A 25949-nucleotide genomic window follows, 5' to 3' on the forward strand; every position below is an offset into this window, starting at 1 on the left:
AGCCAAAGAACAGACCAGCTGAAGAGACATGAAGAGTAAGTGCAAGCTTTATTTGCCTCATACAGATTAGGCATGAGTCTGCTCACAGGACTTTTCTCCACTCTCTAGACAGAGAATCTGCTCCTTGTTCCACCATAACAGCCATTTATAACAAATATTGCAGCATCAGTATCACAGAATCCACCCAAGAAACTCCTAGGTACTGCAAAGGTGCCTTAGACATCTGCCTGAAAACACAACAGCTAGGGCTTCCCTAGCTGTCTAATGAATTAAAATCTACTAATGAATTAAAATCCACATGCTAGAAAATAACAAAATGAGGAGGAAGTGGCCTGGGGATAAGGACAGGAACAGACCACAGTGGAAAGTGCAGGATTTGTGTTCTGTTGGTCTTTGAGCAGTTGTGGGAGGGAGACAAGGCGTCTTTAAGTAGATAAAAGCACCTTCTCTAGCATGCCTAAGCTGTCTCAATTAGGGAACTACTGAAGTATTAAATTTTTAGTAGAATAACATAAACTTTTGCCAAGGATGTGAGGTGTTGGATTGCTACAAATTTGGTTTGGTGGCCCTTGGACACTGGTAACATAGTGACCATCAGAGTCCCAGGTTGACTCTCTGAATGAACTAGGAAGCAATACGTAAGTCTAAATGACCACTTTGGTGAGTGGCTGGTTTGTATCAAATCCTTCTAGAACTACTTTTTCAGAACATGACTTTGTATTTGTTGATATAAAGGATTATATAGACAGGAGCCTGTGAGAAGTAGTACCTAGTCAGAGTTGTTTTCCTTTGTCTTTAAGTAGGAATAAAAACAAAAAATGTCCAGCCACTAGTCACGTCATAGTTTTCATCATCTTTTAGAAACCAGGGAACTGTTTTAATCACAGTTCCAAATCCCGTGTGCTAGCCTCCAGTGACTGTGGTCCTCCTTGCTAAGTCTACTTGCCGTGCTAGACTTTTACTCTTAGTTGTGTGTTGGCTTTGCTGGTCTTTTTCCAGGACACGTGGCTTTCAGTTAAATATTCTTCATTTCGGGGCTTCCCTGGTGGCGCAGTGGTTGAGGGTCCGCCTGCCGATGCAGGGGATGCAGGTTCGCGCCCCGGTCCGGGAAGATCCCACATGCCGTGGAGCGGCTGGGCCCCTGAGCCATGGCCCCTGAGCCATGGCCGCTGAGCCTGCGCATCCGGAGCCTGTGCTCCGCAACGGGAGAGGCCACAACAGTGAGAGGCCCGCGTACCGCAAAAAAAAAAAAAAAAAAATATATATATATATATATATATATATATTCTTCATTTCACCGGTAGAATATAATGTCCCCTCTTCTTTGGGGGCACTAGATTTAAATTTCCTGATGTTATTTTCCTTATGAAACATGGTAAGAGAAAGGCAGAACTCCACCCTTATAAGACATCATCATAGCTGGGCTTCTATAGAGATCTCGGGGGTTCTTAAAGATTCCTAAAATGTTTGACCAAAACACAAGCAGTCTCATTCATCCTGTTTCTCTCTTCTGCTGTCCTCTTTCTCACCTGTCTCATTTTTTCCTTTTTTTTCTCTTTCTGTCTTTTCCTCAGCTGCCAAGTTCACTCATTCTTTTTCTTCCTTGTGTATTTTGATTCCCTGCACTTCTACGGCCTTATGTGAGATATGATACTGTAGTGGGAACCAGGGCTCTTTGTTATGAGTAATCTGTGTAATTAACAGATCATCAAAACTGATGCTTGAGTAGATGGTGTCAAGCCATATTTAGCAGATTGGGTTTGAACACCTGGCAGAACAAGTTTGGTCCAATAAAAAGAGCGGAACTCTTTCCCTTTTAAGAGCTCTCAAGACACTGGTTACATCTAAACCATAGGGGTAGGGGAAGGGTGCCGTTTGCCGTTGTAATTCAGACGGAGGGATCACCTGGCAGAGGAGGGAGCGTTGCTTTTTTAGGTGTTCCCCGAATCGCTGTACACGTGTCCCTTTGATGTGTGGAGAATGCTTGAGAGAGGCAAAGCAGGGCGATTTCTGTGGGAAGCTAGACCAGCCTCCCTCGTTACATAGGCTCGTCCTCTGCATTGCATCCGAGCTTCAGTGATTTGCTGTTTGGAGACTGCAGATTTGCATAGAGCCCCTCGCTTCGCCAGCGTGTGTGGTTCTTCTTTTCTTTTCTTTTCTTTTTTTCTTTTTCCTTTTCTCCCCCCCCCCCTCCTTTGTGTGCTTCTGCTTTTCCCCAGCTCTTTTTCCCCCGTTCGATCCCCGCTTCCTTCATAAGGGTGGCACTCTTCCCTCTGAACCCCTCGCCGGGCGTAAGTGTCAGGAGGCGGCAGACGCGGAGATTGCCTCGGGAGCAGGCGATGCGCGCCGCTGCTCCGCGCGCTGCCCGGGGGAGGCTGGCGCGAGCGGGCGAGCCGGCCCGGGCTGAATGGAGGGACGGGGCGCCTCGAGTCCATGGGGTCTGCTTCTCCGTTGAAAGGAGGTTGGGCCGGCGAAGTGGCCTCCCCAGTCCCCCCACACAATGCTAAATGGATTTACCTAGTGGATTCGCGGTGGATGGCTGTCATGTAGAAGTGAGGACCCTCCGGGAGGAGCTTTAAACCATTTCCCCGCTCCCCATCCCCCGGCACGCACTCTCGCCCGAAACTCTTTGGGAGTATCTCTCGAGAACCTGGAGCCCCGGAAATCTGGGAGCAGCCGCCCGCTCCGTGCTTGCTCTTCCCCGGGGCTGCCTTTTCGGACAAGCCCCCATCAGCTGCATTCACCTCGGCTATGTTTCGGATTCTTTGGGGTGCGAGGCACGGCGGACTCCAGGACCCCGAGAAGACTGTCCGAACGAGGGAGAGGATGGGTGCCCTGACGCGGTGAGGCGGCCAGCCCGCAGCCCACCCTGAGCCGCCCGCTGCTCCCCGGCGCCCTCTCCCCTCACCGCGCCCCAAACTTTGCCTCCCGCGGCGGCTGCCCCTCGGCGGGCGCCCAGCCATGTACCAGAGGATGCTCCGGTGCGGCGCCGAGCTGGGCTCGCCCGGGGGCGGCGGCGGCGGCAGTGGCGGCGGCGGCGGCGCAGGGGGGCGCCTCGCCCTGCTCTGGATAGTCCCGCTCACCCTCAGCGGCCTCTTAGGAATGGCATGGGGGGCGTCCAGTTTGGGAGCGCACCACATCCACCATTTCCATGGCAGCAGCAAGCATCATTCAGTGCCTATTGCAATCTACAGGTCACCGGCATCCTTGCGAGGTGGACACGGTGGGTCTGCGATGCCAAGTTCTCGCGGGTTTTACTCCCTCGCGCCCCCCTTTCGACCCTGCGCTCGCTTCTCGGCCCTTAGGGCTCAGAGAAGTGGGAGCGCGAGAAAGGGATGTGCATTTGGGTGTGTTGGGTGGGAGCCACTTATCTCTTTGAAGACAATAGAAAGGGGCTGGAGGAAGGCGTCGCGGGTGTTTGCGGTGAGGGGTGGGAGGGGCGTTCCTTGTCAGGGTGCCGGGAGTGAGACGTGGGCACCTATTAAAAGACCATCCTGGGCCCCGCGGGAAGGGGGCGTTTCTAGCGAGAAGGTCACTCGGCGTGGCCGAATGGGGAGCCGGGCTCAGCCCAGGGACCTGAGCTCCTGAGAGAGGAGGGCTCTGCCGAACCTTTTGTCTGTGCTCTGTGTGCTGCCCCACCTCCTGCCCATTTTCCCTGGTCTGGGGGAGGGAGAGGTTCCAGCCCGCACGTTCCTCCAAGGAGTGCTCAGACTGCAGTGACGGTGAAGTGGCAGGTCCCGGGACTCACGAAACTGGAGGCTAATTCCATTTTCCCCCACCTCTTCCCTTAATTGGAGAAAGTAGGAGGGTGATGGAAGCACCCTCTCTAGTGCCTGCCAACTCCTACCCAGTTTAGAGGGGACCTCTGAACACCATCCCCTTTCCCTCATCCCACACACTTACTTCTTTTTGGATCATATCTGAAGGCTGCTGGGATAAGGGAAGTCCTGCTTCCTCCTTCCTCAGAGTATAGTGCTTCCCAAGGAGGGCAGGTGGGGCAATGCTGGCTGGTCTAAGCCAGGAGGTCTGCCTGAAGGAGGAGAAGTTAAAGCAGAGAGAAGCTGTTCTCCTCACTGGGAATTCCTTTGTAAAGAGCAGAGTGTGGAGACAAGCCTTGGTTGGCAGGTTTCTTCTCCAGAATGACCAGCAGTGTAAGGCCAGGTTCCTGGCATCTTCAGATAAATGCCTATTTCAGATTCCCTGAATTGCCAATAAATAAAACATCAACTGTTTTTGTGAGTCTTCCCCGACTCCCAATTCTTCTTCTTCCCCAGTGTAAAATTTGCTGCTTTAAAAAGCAGGGTGAAAGTTATGGACACTCTGTTTTTTACATCTCTTTCCCCCTCTTTTGCTTGTAGGGCCCCTTTCCCTTTCAGACTTGGTTCCTCTCTGGATCCTTTGCCCATCTCCCTAGGTAATTCCTCTCCCCCAGCAGCTGCTAGTTATACTGGGATGGCCCCCTTCCCCAGGGACTGGCTTCCTACCTGGGGACAGTTCTGGTTAAATGTGAGAGGTTAGAACCTGACCCAACTGAAGAGAACAGATCCCCTGGGCACCTCCTTTGGGAGTGGCCCAGGCACACCTCACAGTGGGCCCAGGAATCCCTTCCTTTCCTTCTCCCAGTTCCCTCTCAAGGACTGTCTCCAGTTAAGCGTGCCTAGGCTGGAGACATGAGTGAAGCCTCCAAAGGGGGCTTTTATGGAAAAAGTGACAGAAAGGATAGATCCCTCGGAAACAGCAAGGAGTTGCTGTTGCTCTCCCCACTCGCTCACAGTATTCTGGGAGCTTATTGCTCCCTTTCCCGGGTGCAGTTCTCACCCCACTGCCTGGCCTTTTTGCAAAATTTTGTGAGTTCTGGGGGAGGGAGGCGAGCCTGGACACATGAGGGGCAGACAGAGCGTGGGTGCGGTGAGCCAGATGGGGGTAGGCAAGGGGGTTGGGCGCTTAATTATACCAGTGGGAAGCACTTGGCTAATCTCATATGCATATTAACTTCTCCTTTTCTGTGGCTCTGCCTATCTCCCGAGGGATATGGCTGAAAAGGGAGAGTGCCTGGGGGACGTGGGGAGAGGAGAAGACCAAGGGAACCCTGCCGCAGAGAGGACACCTGTCCTCTCACCTCTGTAGCTTCTACCCCAGTCAGGCCCCCGTCTGCTGGTCTCTACAAACATTTCCTTCCCTCCAGGATATAGTGATTGCCTCCGTACATGAATGAAGAAGCAGGCATATCTGTCGCTGGGAAAGAGAAAGGATAGATGGTTAGTGGAGGAAAGGGTATGTGAGCAGCGGTTGTGATTATTCTTTTGGGTCAGAAAACTTTCTCTTTCCTTTGAAGGTTCCGTAGTATGGTCGTGTTTGTTACTTTTTGAAACTCTCCCCACCCTGCTCACACACATGTTTGGAGGAAGCTTTCTGATTCTTTCTCCCCGCTTTTTTTTTTTTTTTTTTTTTTTTTTTAATGAGAGTAGCAAACTTACGTGTCAGTAGCCAACCTCCGCCGAATAAAAGCCGGTGTGAATTTTTCACACTTCATCTCTTGCCTCCCTTGAAAATAGGGAAAAAACTCTGGCTAGAGAACAACCCAAGAACATTAAAGATGAAATAAGCCTCTGAGGGTGGGGGATGGAGAGATGGGAGTGAGGTGGGGATGCAGAGGGGCTGAAAGCGGGGCAGGCAGGGTGATGGCTTAAAAGAAACCTAATAAGAAAGGTGATGGTGAATTTGTTGGGTCAATAAACTCCTTGAATATTCAGCTAATTAGACAAAGGGTCCACAAGGAAATAATCTTTGAGCCTAGTAGATGAGGGTGAAGGGAAAACACAAAGGTGAATAATGACAACATGATAAATTCCTGGCTGAAAATCAAGGCAGGTGTAAATGAGGTTTGGTTAAAAATGTGAGACTGTGGCAAATATACATATGTAGATGAACACACGAGCTACCCTATTTGCTTATAGTAGGATTTCTTGGAGTCATAAGACATTTTTCTCATAATAGGGAAAGAATATATGTGCTTGAATGTGTAAAAGAAAAATCATGTGTGGTGTATTTTATGGAACAAAATTTAGCTTATCCTCTATGTTTTGAAAACTGCTGGGTTGACTATCCAGGTCCATTCTTCTTCATTTTCTCATCATGCCATGCTTCATTTGCACTATTATGAGGTGTCACTTACAAGGATTGCAGGGTGCTGAAAGCACTCATGGCTACCCTGAGCATCTTTGTGCAAGCTGACCCAGTTGCAGAGATTATGATGAGGATTTTTTTTAAATGCATATGAGAAGCAGGTTCTGAGATCACTGCAAGATCCCATTTTATTTTGCATGTACTTAAAAATATAAAGGTTGAAAATACCTCTATAGAAAAATTGAATTTTCCTAGTCAAGTACATGGAGAACTGTGTGACTGTAAATGATAAAAAGCAAGCCTGCTTGTAATTAAGACTGCTACTTAAAGCCAGCAAGAGTTCAGAATGAAGCAGTGTGTTCAGTTGGTATTGCTTTAGAGATGTACCGTATGTGCCAAACACAGAATGATGTCAGTGCAATGCTCAGGTTTCCATCTCTGCTCCTGGCTTTCCTAAGTACCTCTGCATACTTTCAGGAATTAGCTTAGAGCCTCTCAATAATTTCAGGACATAGAGGAAGGAGAAAACCATCATAGGAATGAGCACACCAGTGCCAGCCGTTCTCCTCCCACAAATTTGAGCTCCAGAAATTATACTGCCTTGATTAGCTTTTACTATTAAAGAGCAAAGGGGCTTTCCCAGAAGGAAATGTTAACAGATTTTAAAAGTGTGGTTTATAATTGAGGTAGCCCAATGCCGTTCTATGAGGAGAATAATTGTATCTTAAATTTATAATGTTTCTCTTTCTGAGGCACTTTCACACACATACTAAACTTCTAAAAGGAGTGGGGGCTTTTGGAGGGAATTTGAATATCCTTTTTCTTGTAGGGTGAGGCACACCGCAGAGGCACCAAACAATGGAACCAAATCTCTGGTCGGAGTCAAAGAGGAATTACTGATGGAATCAACTCTGCATGGCCCTTAGCCCAGAGCAGTTCCATGAGCTCAGAGGTTTTGAAACTTGAACTGAGAGGGTCCTCCACGTGCTTTAATGGTTGATCTCTTGGAGTAGAAATCATTACAAGGACCAGGGCCTCACATTTTGCTTGCAGTGTGTATTAACAATAGTGAATCCTGTGAGAGAGGCTGATGGCATCTGCCTGGTGTCCCATGGATCACTTCATTGATTCTGAGGAGGTTTTTGTTTTTCTTTTGTTTTTCTCACAAGCAGGAGGTTGCTGTTTGATAGAGTGATCCCTTTGCTCTTTTGTCTAGTATCCAAGAGAGTTAGCAACACCTTTCAAAATATACTTGACTTTACTGTGTTGAAGAAAAATTTAGCTTTTCTGGTAATTAATTCATATGTGTTACCCAGAACATTTTTGGCTATGAATATACTGCTGAAGTAGATATTCCTACCACACACTTCTTCCTTACTTCGGCTTATTGGACAAAAATGTGCATCACTGCAATGATTTTTTTTTTTAATTAATTAATTTGTTTTTATTTTTGGCTGTGTTGGGTCTTCGTTGCTGCGCACGGGCTTTCTCTAGTTGCGGTGAGCGGGGGCTACTCTTCCTTGCGGTGTGCGGACTTCTCAGTGTTGTGGCTTCTCTTGTTGTGGAGCATGGGCTCTAGGCATGCGGGCTCAGTAGCTGTGGCTCGCAGGCTGTAGAGCGTAGGCTCAGCAGTTGTGGCGCACGGGCTTAGTTGCTCCGTGGCATGTGACATCCTCCAGGGCCAGGGATCGAACCCGTGTCCCCTGCATTGGCAGGTGGATTCTTAACCACTGTGCCACCAGGGAAGCCCTGCAATGATATTTTAGACAAGATGGTCAGCTAATATTCCTGGAAGAATCTTTGAATTAATTATGGTCCAAGTAATCCAAGACTCTAAGGTCTTGGTTGCCCTCAACTTTAATATATTGATTTCTTAGATTGTGCATTCATTCATTTGGTAAAATATATGATATTATAATATGTGCATGTTTTTGTGTTCGTGCACCAGGTACCATGAAAGGTCAGGTAATAAGGGGGATAATGGGAGCAGAGGTGAGAGAGGAGGAGCTAATATACCCAAGCACGACCATCAAAAATGTTTGCAATTTAGTTCCCAAAATACAAGCTATTGTTAGAAAGAGTTAATCTTTTTTTTTAATAAATTTATTTATTTATGTATTTATTTTTGGCTGCATTGGGTCTTCGTTGCTGCTTGCGGGCTTTCTCTTGTTGCGGTGAGCGGGGGCTACTCTTTGTTTTGGTGCGTAGGCTTCTTCTGTTGCAGGGCACAGGCACTAGGTGCGCGGGCTTCAGTAGTTGTGGCGCACAGGCTTAGTTGCTCCGTGGCCCAGGGCTTGAACCCGTGCCCCCTTCATTGGCAGGCGGATTCTTAACCACTGCGCCACCAGGGAAGTCTCAGAAAGAGTTAATCTTTAAACAAACAAACAGACAAAACCTGCCCTTTGAAAAAGAGTAGCCTCTGAGCATAAATACAAAAACCATAAAGTTTATATATGTGTAGGAGTCATCTGGGACTCAACAGGAAATGATCTGATAAAAACATCAACATAGTGAGTTTCAGCTACATCACTTTGTATTATCCTTTAATATTAATGTTCTAGAAAGAGCTCCCTGCACAATTGCTTTCCACCAAGTTGCTGCATATATTTCCTCTAACAAAACATAGAGGACTTCCCTGGTGATGCAGTAGCACCCATGGTACCTGGTGCACAATAAACATGGGAATGCTAACATATCTTCAAAATCCTGATTTCAATTCTTTTGGATAAATACATAGAAATGGGGTTGCTGGATCAAATGGCAGTTCTATTTTTAATTTTTTGAGGAACTTCCATACTGTTTTCCACAGTGGCTGCACCATTTTGCATTCCTACTCATAGTGTATAAGGGTTCCAGTTTCACTTCTTTGTCAAAACTTGTCTTTTGATAATAGCCATACTAATAGGTGTGAGGTGATATCTCATCATGATTTTGATTGAATATGTAAATAAAGTGTGGAATATACATACAAGGGAATATTATTCAACCTTAAAAAAGGATATTCTGTAGTATGTGATATACATGGATGAACTCTGAGGACATCATGCTGAGTGAAATGAGCCAGTCACAGAAAGACAGATACTGCATGATTCCACTTATATGAGGTACCTAGAGTCATCAAATTCATAGAATTAGAGGGTGGAATGGTGGTTGCCAGGGGCTGGAGAAAAGAAGAAATGGGGAGTTGCTAATCAACAGGCATAAAGTGTCAATGATACCAGATGAGTAAGTTCTACAGACCTGCTGTACAACATTGTGACTAAAATCAACAATACTGTATTGTACGCTTAAAATTTTGCTAAGAGGGTAGATCTCATGTTAGGTGTTCTGACCATGATAAAATACAATTTTAAAAAATTAGAAGAGATTTCAGAGAGAAGACACATCTAGTGGGAAAAAAACAGACCTTGAAATCAGGAGACCCGAGTTCTAGTTCTGATTCAACCAGCAATTAACTGTGTGACGTCTGGAATTCAGTTACAGCTTTGAACATCAGTTCTCTCCTAGCTCTAAGGTGTGAGGAGCACAGTCCTCTCATTTTAGAGATTTGAAAGCAGAACGCTAAGTAATGTGAGTGAACTGGACTCATAGAGTCACAGCAAATTAGTAGCAGAGTTGGAAGTAGAGCTCATATCTTCTAAGCCATCTTCCTCCTTGTTTAGAATACTCTTCCTGGAAGCCTGTGCTCCAGCAGTGAGGAGGGGCTACACTAGTTTATCCACAGTTTTTTCTGAACTCTGTATAACCTAAGGCGGTTCTTTTTAGGTGATTAACTAGGATTAGAACCTTGGTCTTTGAGAAGAGAATATAGCAAAACTAAGTTCCTGTAGAGAAAACCGTCTTTGCACAGTCAGGCAGTGCCTCATTTACACTCCATTGTGTGCTTCTTTTTAATAAAAAACACAATTGTTTTTTGAGGTGTTAAGGATCTTAATGTTGAGCATGACTTTTTATATTTTTTGTCATTCATATGCTTTTTTTTTTTTTTTTTTTTTTTTTAATTGGACAAGATCCTTTCCAACTTTGAGTTCTAAGATTCCTTTGGCAATAAGGATCTCTTAAAATCCTTATACTCTTGTCTTTTCCCAGAGCTTTATTGATTCTAAACATACTGTAATTGGAGATATTTTTGCAAAGATTTTATATAGGTCCCTCAAGCCATCCATTTGTCCTCATCGTTAGGTAGAGGTGGCTTTCTTAGGTGCACAGGAACCATGGTATGGGGGTCAGGCTCAGGGTACTTGCCTGGTATTTGCTTTTCAGCTGAGGTCCTAAGGAATGTCTCTTTGAAAAGCACCTGCTTCCTGTAACTTGTTCTTTTTGCCTAGTCCTTTTTGGGCTGTGTAGGGTGAAGAGTATTTCTCCACACAGAAATTGGTAATACCTTTTAAAATATTCCATTCTCTCACAAAATGCAAGAGTGTTTTCAGTTTTGATCATATAACAATGAATTCCCTCAAGCTTTTGACAGAACTTAGCAAAAACAGCTATATTTTGAGAATATATTTCCACAGAGCCCTCGTGTGAAGTGTCTCACTTAATCATCATCATAACTCTGGCCGGGCTTACGATCACCATTTTGCTGACAAGGAAACAGATTTAGAGAGGCGATGATTCTGCCAGGGTCACTTAATTAATAAGTAGCTGCAGTACTTTTGCTTTCTCACTCCAGTATGTTAAGAGGCAGGGTTTTGAAAGGAATACTCCATTCGAATTTAGAAAATCTAAGTTCTCTCCCACTGTCATCACTTTCCAATTCACTACTCCAAAAAAAACAACAAAAAAATTGTTTGTTCATTAAGAATAAGATTAGCAAAAAAAAGGTAGCTAACCCATATATTTATTAAGAATTTCAGGTGAACATGGATATGAAATTTATGTCTCCATTCTAGTGGAAGAAATTTTAGTTAATATTACATTATGATATTTAACTGAAAAGTAGCAGTAAGGTGGGGATGGATTAAAAAATGAGGGTCATTATCAAATTCAACTTAAAGCATCAAACTCAGGCAGTGGTAAATAATGTAATTAGTCAAAAATAATTATAATAAAATACTTTATGACTAAACAATGATGATTCCTGGACAGACTTCCTCTTAATCACCAAGTGTACAAGCCGCTAAGAAGAACCTGCTGTGTCTATTGTATGAACTTAATATCTGTGGGGTCTGTGAACTGGAACTGAGGTAGAAAGGTGTTTCTCCAGTTTGCAGTCAGAATACTTGGTTATGTACATATTAGGTTTTACATGAAGCTTCTATGAATCTCGTAGACATTTTCATTGTGAAATTCAAAATATTAGACTCTTTTGGCTATAGGATCTCCAGTTTAAATGTATTATGTAATGTGACCCACAGTTTTTAAAAGCAAGGTTATGCTCTTTATTCTATATTCATGTACATATTTGGTGATTTTTTTTTCCCATGTAACTAAATTGATGAAAAAACATGATATATCTATGAAAATGATCAGTGAGAAAGAAACAGAACTTTTAAGTAAATGGTAAGGGAGTGATTTTTAATGTGCAGTGGAATACAAGGCAGAGACATTTATTGACTTGGACATCACTTCTGCACAGTTGTTTTGATTATCTGAGTTGCCATTGGACTAACATTGGTACATGTAATTATTTATATGGTTCAGCCTGTCTTGGCTATTAGTTACCATCTGGTCATCATGACTACAGGACTCAAAGCTGTTAAAGAAAGAGAAGTGGTATTTTTGATGCTTCTTAAAGCTGAGATGATTTCGGATTCTGAAATCTCTAATTTTACATTAAGGTTGAATTATATAGGGCTTCCCTGGTGGCGCAGTGGTTGAGAGCCCGCCTGCCAATGCAGGATACATGGGTTCGTGCCCCGGTCTGGGAAGATCCCACATGCCGCGGAGCGGCTGGGCCCATGAGCCATGGCCGCTGAGCCTGCGCGTCCGGAGCTTGTGCTCTGCAATAGGAGAGGCCACAGCAGTGAGAGGCCCGCGTACCGCAAAAAAAAAAAAAAAAAAAAAGATTGAATTATCTAAAGTGTGGATAGTTCCACAGCATAAAGCACATTGGTATGAGTGACTGTGATGCTGTTCTAAAAAAATACATTTAGGGCAAATATGGAAGCTCACTGTTGTGGTACTCATATACTATGCAATTAACACTTTGGGCAAAGCAGCAGGACATTTTAAAGAGGTGGTTTTCCTGATGAGCTTCTCTTTCAAATTTTTCAAGATAAATGCTCTAGTTCATATCTATGTCATTTTATATGTAGTTATACTTTTCAATTATCAGTTATATAACATGCTAGTACAGAGAAATAATACTGAAGCATGATTAGTTTAAATACCTCTGGGAATTTTTGCCTGGAAGGTATATTATAGAAATTAAACTTTATTTTGCAGAATATTATTTAGTAGTCTACTTATTTTATATTTCATATTGATTTCTGAAAATCTTGCCGTTTTAGACTATTTGAGCCTATATTCTCATTGTAAATTGATTATTCTCTACATCTTTCCAAAGTTGAAATAACAAAACAGTTCTCAACACTCTAAGCTACACTTCATTGCAGACCTCACTTAACATTTCCAAAATTGCAGTGTGCTGTTTCAGTCACTTTTCATGTCTACTGTCAAAGTATTAACATATGCTGGAATAAGATTAATAATAAATGAATCTCTGTCAGCAAAGTGGTTAATTGGACATGTTGTTGTATATGCAAATAATGTATTTGGTTTCTCCACTCATTCTTTTCCTTGGGACTTGTCCTAAATGAGATAATAGAGTTGTTGATGCTTCTGTTGACAATTTTTCATACAGTTATCAAAAGTAGAACACTGCTGATGAGTTTCTGATAAATATCTTTATACAAAAGCCTTGTGCTTTAGTAGATAAACAATGTATTGATTATCTGGGTGCCTTTTTTTTTTTTTTTTTTTTGCGGTACGCGGGCCTTTCACTGTTGTGGCCTCTCCCGTTGCAGAGCACAGGCTCCGGATGCGCAGGCTCAGCGGCTATGGCTCATGGGCCCAGCCGCTCCGCGGCATGTGGGATCTTCCCGGACCAGGGCATGAACCCGCATCCCCTGCATCGGCAGGTGGACTCTCAACCATTGCGCCACCAGGGAAACGCTCTGGGTGCCTTTTTAATGACTAAAATATATAACAACAGTCTATTTGTACTTGCCAGTAATAAAACGTTTGCCTCAGTAATCTTATTTTTAAACGTAACACTTTTTGTCTTTTTCTTTTTAATACAATAAATAAAAGTTTTAATTATCATTACCCAAGAAATTAGTTTAACTCTTGGCTTATAGCAAGGAAGTGACTTAAATATTGCAGGGGTATTTCACTATCTCAATTCTCCCCAGTAAAAAGGCTGTGCAGAGAAAGAACTAGGGCTGTGTAAAGTGGTAGCAAATGGCCAATTACATCACTTATTTATTCAAAAATCACTCAGTGCTTATTATACATCAGGTGCTATTTTAAGCCCTTAAGAAAATATCAGCTCATTTAATTCTCACAACTCTGTGAGATAGGTAATATTACTTTCCCTTCTACACTTAAGGAGAGTAGGGCACAGCAAGGTTAAGAGATGACAAAGTTACAAAACTAAAGTTGTGGGGCCTGGATTTCAACTGGAGCAGGCTCGCTCTGCAGTCCATGCTCTTAACGCCTACAGTGTGCTGCCAACAGACATAATTTATCCTGACTGAGCATTGTGTTTTCTCCTCTAGCTTTTATCACCAGTGGTACATAAGGGACCAACCGTGGATGACTGTCTGAATTTACTTTGTTTAGTTTACAAGCCATTTCGCTGAAGGTTTAGTGCCTCATCCTCATCTTCCAATTTGTTTTTAAGCATCCTGCTTCTTTTTTTTTTTTAATATTTATTTATTTGTCTGAGCAGGGTCTTAGTTGGCACATGCAGGATCTTTGTTGCAGGGTGAGGGACCTTCGTTGCGGCATGCAGGATCTAGTTCCCTGACCAGGGATCAAACCCGGGCCCCCTGCATTGGGAGCGCAGTCTTAACCACTGGACCACCAGGGAAGTCCCGGCAGGGGGATGTATTCTATTTTATTTATTTATTTTTGGCTGCATTGGGTCTTCGTTGCTGTGCGCAGTCTTTCTCTAATTGCGGTGAACGGGGGCTACTCTTCGTTGCGGTGCGTGGGCTTCTCATTGCTGCAGAGCACAAAGCGGGCTTCAGTAGTTGTGGCTCACGGGTCCCAGAGTGCAGGCTCAGTAGTTGTGGGCCATGGGCTTAGTTGCTCCACGGCATGTGGGAATCTTCCTGGACCAGGGCTCGAACCCGTGTCCCCTGCATAGGCAGGCGGATTCTTAACCACTGTGCCACCAGGGAAGTCCCTAAGCATCCTGCTTCTTAACTACACAGGGCATCAAGCGGCCTCTCTGTGCCTCCCTTCCTTGTTACTTTATTTGGTTTGACGGATTTATTAATCTCGATAGCCACCACCACATCGAGAGTAAAGGAATGATTGATTTAAGATCCTTATTAATGTTTATTAACTTTTTTCACTCTATTGGCAAATACATTCCCCACCAAACTGATAGATCTGCTGTGATAATAGACTAATTTGCAAGTGCAGCCATGATTTACAATTAAAAGGAAGCAATTGTAGTGTATCTGATTATGTGATTATATTCTCATGAGATGAAAGGAGTCCCTCTGTAAATAGTTAAATAAAATTGTATAGTTCCGGAGGCAGGGTATAGAGAAAAGACTTACAGTAAACTACTTTAAGTATTTATCCTCATTTTAATTATGGTTTCTTAATATGAAACCTTTAAAATTTAAAAAGTCAAACTGTGTTGGTTGCGTGGTATTATATGAGTACATAAAGAGTTTAAGCATTTTTTCCACTCATTTCTATTCAGACTGTAAGGTAAAGCATCATTCAAAAAGGATGGTAAATGCTTTGGAGTTGGAATCTCTTAGCTACATTTTTCTTAAACATTCTTTTGTTTCTCCAATTTAATATCAGAATTTTCGTTCCAGTTTATTTGCTGGCATTACATTCATTCCACTTATACTAACACCACAGGGATTCTAGGAATTCCCGAGTGAGGTAAAGGATTACTCTTTTAGATGCCTTTGTATACACCAACTAACTGACTTTGGGCAAGTTTCTAAACTTCTCTGATCCTCAGTTTCTTCAAGAGTAAAATAGGACCTGTGATACCTACTCTGTAGGGTTGTTGAAAGGTCCAGATACTTTACGTAATCATCTGGCACAGGACCTGATAAATGGCTGCTACTCCTCAAGTAATGGATTAACCTCCCTCCCATCAGTGGGTCCTCTCTGCTCTGGACTCAATTAAGGAAAAAATCCAGGAAGGACTGAGGTTGGTTATGAAAGCAACTATCCTCAGAATCATTGAAACAGATTGTCCTCTTATCTTGCTAGATTGATTTGGTGGATTCTTTAAGTGAAGGCAAGGGGTTGAAGTTGAGATCGTTTCCTGGTGTTTGGGTAATCCAAAACAGGATGACACAGATATTAACAAGAGGATATAATGCGGAAAACCAATAATTTTTATGCCCTTTGTCCATGTGGGAGTTAAACCAGGAAACCTGCATCAGGGCTTTACTGCCAAGGCTGTTGATGCAGCTTAGTGTTGGACTTTGTTCCGTACTGTTATCATTTAGAAAATTCTTTTAAAATTTAGATTAGGGCTCATTAAGATAGGGTAGGGAGGAGAGGGCTTTGATGAGGAGGAGAGACTTAGGAAAAAATGATTCCAGCTTTTTTTTGGCCCAATCAGCCTCTGAAAATGTCAGCAAACACAAAGCCACCTTTACCTGGCTGTACAGCACAAAGAGGTTTAGGTAAGAGAAACAGTATTTCCTGGCCCAGGATCAGTATGTGAGTTCTTTTACTGTGGCCACTCTGATGCTTATGCTGTAGCCAAATGCTAAGAGTCTAGCATTTAAACAGAACACAAGCATCTCAGAATACTAAATCAAATAAAATTGGTCAGCAACTGTGATTTAATCACCTGCTTTTAAAATATAGCTAGCCTATTTCTTAAAATAGATGTTTAACAGGAACTTACTATCCATGCTTGATTTTCCCCCCCTCTTTCTAAAAAGTAGGAAAGCATTCTTAACAAGAGCAAAAAACACCGCCTTCACTCCACTTGTGCTATTTTTTTAAACAATGAAATGACTGCAAATTTAGTTTTTCTTAGTCATTCCAGACAATTGGGTCTGACCACCAAATGAATGGCTCTGTGTGTGTGTGTGTGTGTGTGTGTGTGCGCGCGCGCGCGACCTATCAAACAATATCAATATTATATTTTTTTCCAGCCTTGGGGAAAAACAGTATAGAAGAGACCTGATTCTTAGTTTAGCTGTAAAACACAACGCTGTGCTCACTAGACACCGGTTTGGGGCTGCCAGAGAGGAGCACGTTCTTGAGTAATGGACAGACACACATAGAGACCAAAAGTCCCCCAAGAGCAGGGCAGTGCTCCATCCTTTGTTTGCCTTTAAGATGCCCTGATATCCTCGCTGTTAAAAGTCTTGCTTCTGCCAAGAGAAAATGATAAAGGAGAGAGAGGTAGGGAGCTTTCTGTTTTTACATAATTTCTTTCATTCAGCCTCTTCATTCACCATATGCAGATATTTAGGTTATTACCAAAATGTGGGTGTTTACACACTCTCTGCTGGCAAGTCACTCTTCCAGTGAGTGCCAGGATTGCAGAGACCAATCACTCAACAAGTGCTTATCGAGTGCCTGCTACTCGATAAGGGTACAGGGTCTGCAAGAAGCGTCAAAGCTATTCTGCTGTCTCAGGGTTGAAAACTCAACCTGCCTGCCTGTGTTCTTACAACACTTCAAGGAGGTCTTCCAAGTGTCTTAGAGTAGCCAACAGGAGAGGTGAGAGCCATCTCTTCTTCATTCCACCACTGCTTTACAAACATACCAGAGGCTCCATCGACCCATCAGATGGACTAGACCAGTACAGATCTTCCTTTATTGCAAATTTCTATAGGAAACGGACCTATTGGTATTTGGGGAGATGTTTGATTGCATTTCCACTTCCACATTTGTAGAGCTCTTAATGTTAAAAAATTGTTTCTCATGTTTTAATCTCACATGATATCCACAATATGCCTGTAAATTAGGCATGGCAGGTTTTGCCCCATTTTGCAGGTGGAGAAACAGAGTGGCTTGATCACTTCAAGTTACCTGACTTAGTCACATGTTTATAAATGGCAGACCTGGGACTTAAATACAGCACACCGGTTCTCAGAGTCCGGTACTGTTTCTGCCACGCAAATAGGTGAGCACAAGTAAGGAGATGAGTAGCCTAAGGATTCTGCAGGGATTCTGGGAAAGAACCACTAAAAGGACCCAGTCTCTGCAGACCTATTGGAATCATACAAAAAGATAAAAGAGACCAAGGCCCTATAAGATAGAATAAAATAAAAGCAGAGGTTGTTTGGTGAGATGGTCGTGATTAGATATCGACTATTAAATACATTTTGTTAGTGTGATGGTTTAATTTTCTTGTTGCTTATTAGGGTTTGTCTTTAGAAAAGAAATGAGGATTCCAGGTTGGAGGACAAACTCATTGGCTTTGATCATTGCTGAAATAACTCAAAACATATCCTGCAAAAACATTCAGGCTTAATACATCTTTTTTAAACTAACGCTGTAATGTTTTTTAGATGAACAGTGACAAGAGGCTGTATATAATTAAAAAACCCAATTACTTGTAGGAAATTATTTAAGGGCACTTGGAAAGTTGAGATATTCTGTCAAGAACTTAATAATTACAGCATTTGATTCTTCACAAGGTTGACAAAGAAACTTACAAAGAGTCTCACTTTGGAAATATATTTTGCTTATAATAGTATGAAAAATGATGCCCAGCTGGCAAGATGGTCAGTATTCCCCCTGAAGCAGAGACCCCTCCAACAAGGTGAAAGAGAATGCTTCCAGGTGTTATCAATTAATTTAGAGATTATGCTGAGATATATTTGAAGTATGTGTTTGTAGTGCACAACAGTAAATACTCACAGATACGGAAATGTTTCTAGAATGATGCATAGAAGGCCTCCTTTACGCAGAAGCAATGATATGTTCACACTGTTAGTTGGAACTGACTTTATAGCTAGCTACAGTCAGCAGGGCATGATTTTTGAGCTATATAAATAGCCCTAAATATCTAAATGTTTCTCCTATTGCCTGTGATTTCCACCATAAGAGATTCATTCTGCAGTGTCTTGATAACTTTTATTAACATTTGGTGTATGTTGAAAGAGCATGAAATTTAGAGCCATGGTCCACCAGTTGCTGGCTGAGTGATCCCTCTAAAATGGGATAAAAATGACATCCCTGTCCTTATTGAACCATATTATGTGAGGAATAAATGACATAATGCTTGTGAAGTGCTATATAAATTATATTTAGGAAGAATAAAAACATTTTAATAAAAATGTAACCCAGTTACTTAGGAAATAGTCATACACAAAGCTGATGTAAGCTGATGGTTCTTAAAATTCAAACTGATCACTGGACTTCCCTTGTGGCCCAGTGGTTAAGAATCCGCCTGCCAATGCAGGGGACACGGGTTCGAGCCCTGGTCTGGGAAGATCCCACATGCCGTGGAGCAACTACGCCCATGCACCACGACTACTGAGCCTGCGCTCTAGAGCCTGCAAGCCACAACTACTGAGCCCACGGGCCACAACTACTGAAGCCCGCATGCCTAGAGCCTGTGCTCTGCAACAAGAGAAGCCACTGCGATGAGAAACCTGCACACCACAACGAAGAGTAGCCCCAGCTCGCCATAACTAGAGAAAGCCTGCACGCAGCAGCGAAGACCCAACGCAGCCCCCCCCCAAAAAAAAGTAACGATGAAGTAAAGACTGTATGGAATAAGTTTAAAAATATTTTTAAAAATAAAAGATTTAAACTGATCAGAATCACCTAGGGAGCTTATTGAAACTACAGATGCCTGGGTTGTACTCCTAGAGATTCTGTTCTGTAAATTTGGGGTAAGACTCAAGATTTGCATTTCTAAATACTAACTTTAAGAGACTGTAATGTAAATGGTTCTTGGCCAACTCTTTGGGGAATAAAACTTTGTACCATTATCAAGCAATATCTTCAATTGCTGGCTTTTACCTACCTCTTTCTAAGCCCCCAACACATATTGTCTGATGAACAAGTAGAAAATGATGGCTTTACATCCAGAGGATGCAGGAAATCACTAGAATGCAGGGAGAAAGATGTGGAAAGGTATCTCAAACCTGGCATCATCATGTTAGTGATCAATTGCTCTGATAAAATAATAGCAACGACACCAAGTTGTTAAGTCTATTGTCTTTCTTCTAGGAAAGACTGTTACACATATAAATATTCATATAGAAAGAAGACTGCAAGCAGACTCCCATTAAAGGCTCACAGCTATTGTTTCAGTGGAATGGGGTGTACCTACATTCAGCCATCTCTGTTTTTGCAGCGGAGTTATACTTTTGAGGGTTATCTGCATGTCTGTATAAGTAGAGACATGCACACACACACACAATTTAAAAATCTGTCTGCAACCTCCTTTTGTCCTTCCATTTACACATTCTTTCATCCTCTATTCCCAGTATCCTTAGAAAGGATTTAGTCTATAATGCAAACTAAGGTGTCATTTCTTTTTTTTTCCCCTCTAGTAAAAAGAAGTCTTTTAATGGTTAAGTTTTTTTCCTTTGACCAAGAAAGCTTTGATGCAGGTGTTATTTCAGCACACATTTCATCATATCCTATGATAATGTTTTAGATTTTGTAATGTCTTTTCCAAGTTTCATGTCCTTTAAGGGTTGTGATGTTTTAATGTTAAATCTTTTATGAACTTCCTCTTTCTTGGTCTTCTTCCTAAATCATCTATATCTTTCTGAAAAATGACATTATTATTGGGTTATAATTCTTCATTCTTTTTGACTTCATGTGGATGACAAGTATATTTCTAGAACCAGACACTTGGAGTAGGAAGAGGGATTTTAGGATTAACTAATTCCTATCCCTGATTTTACAAATGTAGACTCTGAGATTAAATACTCAGCTGTACGTTTCTTCCCCTGTTCTGTACTACTTTTCTCTCAGCTTTATTCACGAGTTACCCAAACTCAGAGTAATCTAACCATATCCAAGCCATTCTTTGTGAAGAATTTTAAATCAAGCGACTCCCATGGCAGAAAACAAGCTCTGAGAAACTGAACAAGTTTTCCATTTATTGTTTGAGAATACCTTTTATTTTTGAGCCACTTTATTTATTAAAATTTACTTGAACTGAGAGCAACCATAACTTCTATGTGCACCATTAAACTGACAGTTTAAAACTCTTTCTCGCTTAATTTATATTACTATGGAGGTTTTTTTAATGGAGAGAAAATACATTGGGGGTTGGGTGAGGTAGGAAAAAGGAGGTATTGGGAGGAAGGACTTTCTACTGTGAATATCCTTGGGGATGCAAGGTTAAAGCAAAAGGACATGGCCTTGTTTTAATATTCCATCGTTGTTAATGAAAGAAGGAAAAGAAGAGGCTACCTGTGACTTTAAATTCTTTCTGTTAAACTCTTAAGACATTTAGAGATAATTCATATTTTAAATAACATTTTATTACTGATTATCAGTATTACTGTACAAGAGTTGGAAAACACAAAGAATAAAATTACAGCATTCATAATCATAATATCTAGAGATAAGCACTATTAAAACGTCATGGTTGGGGGCTTCCCTGGTGGCGCAGTGGTTGAGAGTCCGCCTGCCGATGCAGGGGACACGGGTTCGTGCCCCGGTCCGGGAAGATCCCACATGCCGCAGAGCAGCTGGGCCCGTGAGCCATGGCCGCTGAGCCTGCGCGTCCGGAGCCTGTGCTCCGCAACGGGAGAGGCCACAGCAGTGAGAGGCCCGCATACCGCAAAAAAAAAAAAAAAAAAAAAAAAAAAAAAAAAAAAAAAAAAAAAAAAACTTCATGGTTTTTTTTAGTACTTATCTTTATATATTTCAACATTAAAAAAATGAAGGCTACTGCACTTACTGTTTTGCAGCCCCTTTTAAAATGTAAAAATATATGGAGAACATCTTTTCTTGAAATGAATTTTCTTCTAAATACAACTTTTTAGTCACTGCATTGTTTTCTAACTGGACCATACTTATTTCACTAATCCTTTTTGTTGTTGGACATTTAAGATTATTTCCATTCAAACTTTTTATAAACACTGGTTTTATAAATGATACTTGAATATAAATATTTGTGTACAAAGTGTGGAAATTCTAAGTTGGAAGGTATAGTTATTTTGGGGGTTTTGGTGTTCATTGCCAAAATGAATTCTACCCCCAATCTCCCATTGTATCCCTTTACATTACCTCCTGTGCTGTCCCCACTTCCTGGCACACTGGCCAGCCCAAGCTATAATTACCACCTTCAGTTTTGGTCATGTTATAGGCAAAAATATTTACTTCATTGTTTTAACTGTTTTATACTTTTCGATTTCTACTGTGTCTGAACATCTTCACATGTGAATTTGCCAATTATACTTCACCAGATTGCCTGTTCATTACGTATTCTAGTCTGTCTAGTGAGGTGTTCCTTTTCTTCACGTTGATTTGTAAGATTTCTTTATAAATGTTGTTAATCCTGTACTGTATTTATTGTACATGTGGCTAACTTTTTCCTCAAGTTAATTACTTGCCTTTTAATTTTGTTTATGGTGCTGTTAATGTATAGGGTTCTCTTATTTTCCTGTAGTCAGATCTATTGGCATTTTTCTCTATTGTTAATTCCATTTTTAGTCTCCTTTTAATCCTCTACTCCCTTGGAGATGATTCTGCATGTTGGGACATTTTTTTATATTTCCACAGGCAGGAGATATTGAGCCAGCATCTATTCAGATAACTGTGAAAGAAATGACAAGAGACAAGGTGTGTTAGAAGGTTGACCAAGCAAGCAGTTAGGGGTCAAGAGTGAAGTGTAGGAAGCTATCTAACAGCATAGTGAGGTCTTGGAGTTTAAGAGTGCGATGGGGGTACCAGAATTAGTAGAAACAGATTAGAGTGTTTCCAATTCTTGAAAGCACTGCAGCCAAGAGAGAGAACTAAATATTATTAAGTCTTTCATCTCCTCTGTTGCTAGCCATGGTGCTGAACTCTTTATATGTATTTGCTTCACAATGGCCTCTCCTTCAAGATGTTCTCTGTTGTATGAATTTTGTTGACTGATTCATTTTTATAAGCAAGAACCCTAAGAGGAAAATCAGAACACACATGTACTAATTCTGCTTTGTAAGATTAAGAAGCATGCTGAAGTTCTTTTTTTGAATTTTTGTTATAGACTTTTTCCTTTAAAATTTTTTTTAGGAATAACTTAAATACAATAAAATGTATGCATTTTCAGTGCACAACTCGATGGAGGAATTTTTTTTTACCCGTTTATATTCCTCATCCAGGTCAAGAGACAGAACATTTCTATCAGCGTAGGATGTGGTTCTCAGTGGAGAACTTACCCACCCCACCCCACCCCAAGCCACTATTCTGACTCCTGTCATAGAGGATTTTGTTTGTCCTGAACTTTATATAAATGGAATCATAAAGAAGATTCTCTTTTGTGTCTGGTTTCTTTGTGTCAGCACAGTATTTCTGAAATTTACCCATGTTGTTATATGTATCACTAGTTGGTTCTCTTTTATTTCCGTAGAGTATTCCATTGTATGGATATACTGCAGTTTGTTTATTGGTTCTCACAGAGATGAACATTATGGTTTGTTTCCAGTTTGGGACTACTTTGACTATGATTGTTCTTATATCAGTGTGGACACAGGCATTTATTTCTGTTTGCGTGTATACTGAAACTGGGAAGGCTGGGACACACGGTAGGCATTTGTTTGTTGGACACTGTACCAGGTTTCCAAGGTAGTCACATGATTTTACCATCCCACTAACAGTATATGGAAGTTCCAGTTGTTTCCACATCCTTATGTATGCTTAGTATTGTTAACCTTTCTAATTTTATACATACTGTTTGGTATGGTCAAAATTTTATTATGGATGTTGTGGCTGGTCCCAACAAAATGAAAAGCAATATAAATGGTTACAAGCTGAAAAGTTCCTTAACAAAGAGAAGCCTAAGAATTGTAGGCAATATGCTTTTAAAGCATTTTTAAAGATAGTATCAATTTTATATAATTAGAGAAGGTAACAAACTAAAGAGTTAATGGACACAAAACAACAAGTTAAATAATTCTAAGTAGTATTTGAAGATAAAATTCCGTATGAAAACTTCAGTTTTAGTAATGTCTCAGGTCCTCTCTCATAACCTCCTGGCCTCCTTTAGTTATTCTTCTCTTCCATTTTGTGCCTGAGTCTGCAGCTGCCAGCCTGCAATTTCATTTAATAGTGAAGTGTTATTTTAAGAAGTTAAAATACTTATAAAAAATTGCTTTCTAATTTTATATGTGCTAAGTCTCTTGCTGTCTTTAGATACAGCAAGTACCATATAATAATCTCAATAAACATCTGAGGAGGAAAATTATTTTTAAAGTTGAGGGAAACTCTACCCTTTAAGGTAATTACTGCTAAAATTGTTTCATAGTTTTAGTTTAAATTGCTTGTTAATAATTGCTGGAATTTATTCAATACATCTTTTAGCACAGTATACACAATACATTAATTGATGTGTTAAACATTAAAATTGGACTGTGAACATAAAAAATATTTCTAAAATATGAAAAATCAGTCCACCAAATGAAAAAAAAATTTACATGTGAGTTTGCGTTGATGAAAACTGATAAACATTATACAAATTTAATGAGAAGAGTAGAATACTCACTGTGCATTTCTTTTTGAAAATACATTCAAACAATAGAACATAGTTAGAAACTTTCTCTGGTAAATATATCTCTTCCACATTTTTTTAAATTTTATTTTGAAATTATTTTATGTATTGGAATCTATAGATTAGAAAACTGTAAAGAAGGAAAAGTAATATATTGAAATCATAATCTTTTAACGTGTTCACAAGTCATCAGATTAATTTTAAAATAAAGATAAACACATAAAATATTAGTGTAGCAATGGTGTGCATTTTATAATGTTAATTTTTTTTTTTTTTTAAAGAAGATGTTGGGGGTAGGAGTTTATTAATTTATTTGTTTTTGGCTGTGTTGGGTCTTCGTTTCTGTGCGAGGGCTTTCTCTAGTTGTGGCGAGCGGGGGCCACTCTTCATCGCGGTGTGCGGACCACTCACTGTCGCGGCCTCTTGTTGCGGAGCACAGGCTCCAGACGCGCAGGCTCAGTAGTTGTGGCTCATGGGCCTAGTTGCTCCGCGGCATGTGGGATCCTCCCAGACCAGGTCTCGAACCCGTGTCCCCTGCATCGGCAGGCGGACTCTCAACCACTGCGCCACCAGGGAAGCCCCTATACTGTTAATTTGTATGTGATTTTTATCTCTGCATTGAAGAGGAATCTCAAAAATATTTTTAAAATCAACACCAAGCTTCTTCTGATTCTAAATTCCAGATAATTATTTGAATAATACTGTTAATAATAGTGCAAAGCAGATCGATACACTGCTATTAAGATGTGCTTGTAAGGGCTTCCCTGGTGGCACAGTGGTTGAGAGTCTGCCTGCCGATGCAGGGGATACGGGTTCGCGCCCCGGTCCGGGAAGATCCCACATGCCGCGGAGCGGCTGGGCCCGTGAGCCATGGCCGCTGAGCCTGCGTGTCCGGAGCCTGTGCTCCGCAACAGGAGAGGCCACAGCAGTCAGAGGCCCGCGTACCGCAAAAAAAAAAAAACGAAAACAAAAACGATGTGCTCGTAAGCTTAAGGCAGTGGATTTGGAGTTAGGCAAACCCAGAATTGGAATCCCAGCTCTGCTTGGTGGTGTGACTTTGGATGTTTCCTCATCCATAGAATGGGAGTCATATTAACTCATCCTCTTAAGATATTTGAATGATCCTGTAAAGTTCTTATCACTATAGCATCAGCAAATTTTAGTTCCAGTCCTCTTTAGAGAGGTTAGGAAAACTGCTTTTCTTTATTCTTCAGTGGGACCTGGCGAAGGACATTGCAGACTTCTTCCCTGTCTCTATTCACATTCTTCTTTCCAGTGATCACCAATCCGGAGGACCTCTCCTCTAAAAACCGCAGGTTTGGTGGCTTCATATCAGCACCATCTCTGTCTTTTCAGCGCAGGGTACAGTCTACATCCTTACTTTGTTATGAGTCATTCTTCCCGTGGCATCTGTTTCACTCAACTACACTATTTTCTTTTCATTCTGATTGTTCCATCCTCTCCTTCTCTCTCAGTTTCTTCCTCTCTCTGCTACCAAGGTACAGAAATTCTCTTTTAAGTCCTCTCCCCTCTGTCTACCTTCTCTTTTTTTGGTGATCTCATCAACCATTCTCCTTTGTTTCCCCAGGCCCAACTGTTCTGTTGGATTTTTAAACCCATTCTGGACTTTTTCCACCTGAATTTTTGGGCAGCACATCAAAGTCCAAAAATAAAAGTGAACACACCACCACTAGAAACTTTTCCTGCAGAGTCAAATGGAGGTTTTTCAGGGTCTAAAGCTAATATAATTCAAGGAGTGCCCGTTAAGGAGAAGCATGCCAACTGTTAAATAAAAATGACCACAGCCCCTCCATTGCCACCTGGTGTGAGGGGGAGCATGACCAAGGAGAAGCTGGAGCAGAAAGATACAGAAGCTTAAGCACTCAAGATAGAAATGACTTTTGCAAATTTTACAAAAAGTTATGTCTGTGTGAACACACTACTAGGGTTCTGAAAGAAGTCCTACAGATAAGTGACCCAG

At 41.6% G+C, this 25949-nt stretch overlaps 1 protein-coding gene and 1 long non-coding RNA gene across 27 annotated transcripts in view; one reads left to right on the forward strand and one right to left on the reverse strand.

The window, feature by feature from the left end:
* LOC125960816 (uncharacterized) overlaps positions 1-25949 on the reverse strand; it is a 999117-nt gene that overhangs the window by 693022 nt on the left and 280146 nt on the right. For both annotated transcript variants that reach the window (XR_007470862.1, XR_007470863.1), the window contains exon 2: positions 21054-21105. This is a non-coding gene — a long non-coding RNA (uncharacterized LOC125960816). The remainder of the gene's footprint in view (positions 1-21053; positions 21106-25949) is intronic.
* NRXN1 (neurexin 1) overlaps positions 1-25949 on the forward strand; it is a 1124566-nt gene that overhangs the window by 690910 nt on the left and 407707 nt on the right. The window contains exon 1 of one of the 25 annotated variants that reach the window (XM_033419107.2): positions 1990-3223. The exons of 21 other annotated variants lie outside the window; for them this stretch is intronic. In XM_033419107.2, coding sequence (XP_033274998.1) covers positions 2962-3223 — 262 coding nt within the window. In that variant the 5' untranslated portion in view covers positions 1990-2961. Of the gene's footprint in view, positions 1-1989; positions 3224-25949 lie in introns of those variants that run through there. 3 more of the 25 variants (XM_033419108.2, XM_033419109.2, XM_033419106.2) reach the window with 3 other exon arrangements.

The sequence above is a fragment of the Orcinus orca genome, chromosome 13 (genome assembly GCF_937001465.1).
Source record: "Orcinus orca chromosome 13, mOrcOrc1.1, whole genome shotgun sequence".
NCBI lineage: Eukaryota > Metazoa > Chordata > Mammalia > Artiodactyla > Delphinidae > Orcinus > Orcinus orca.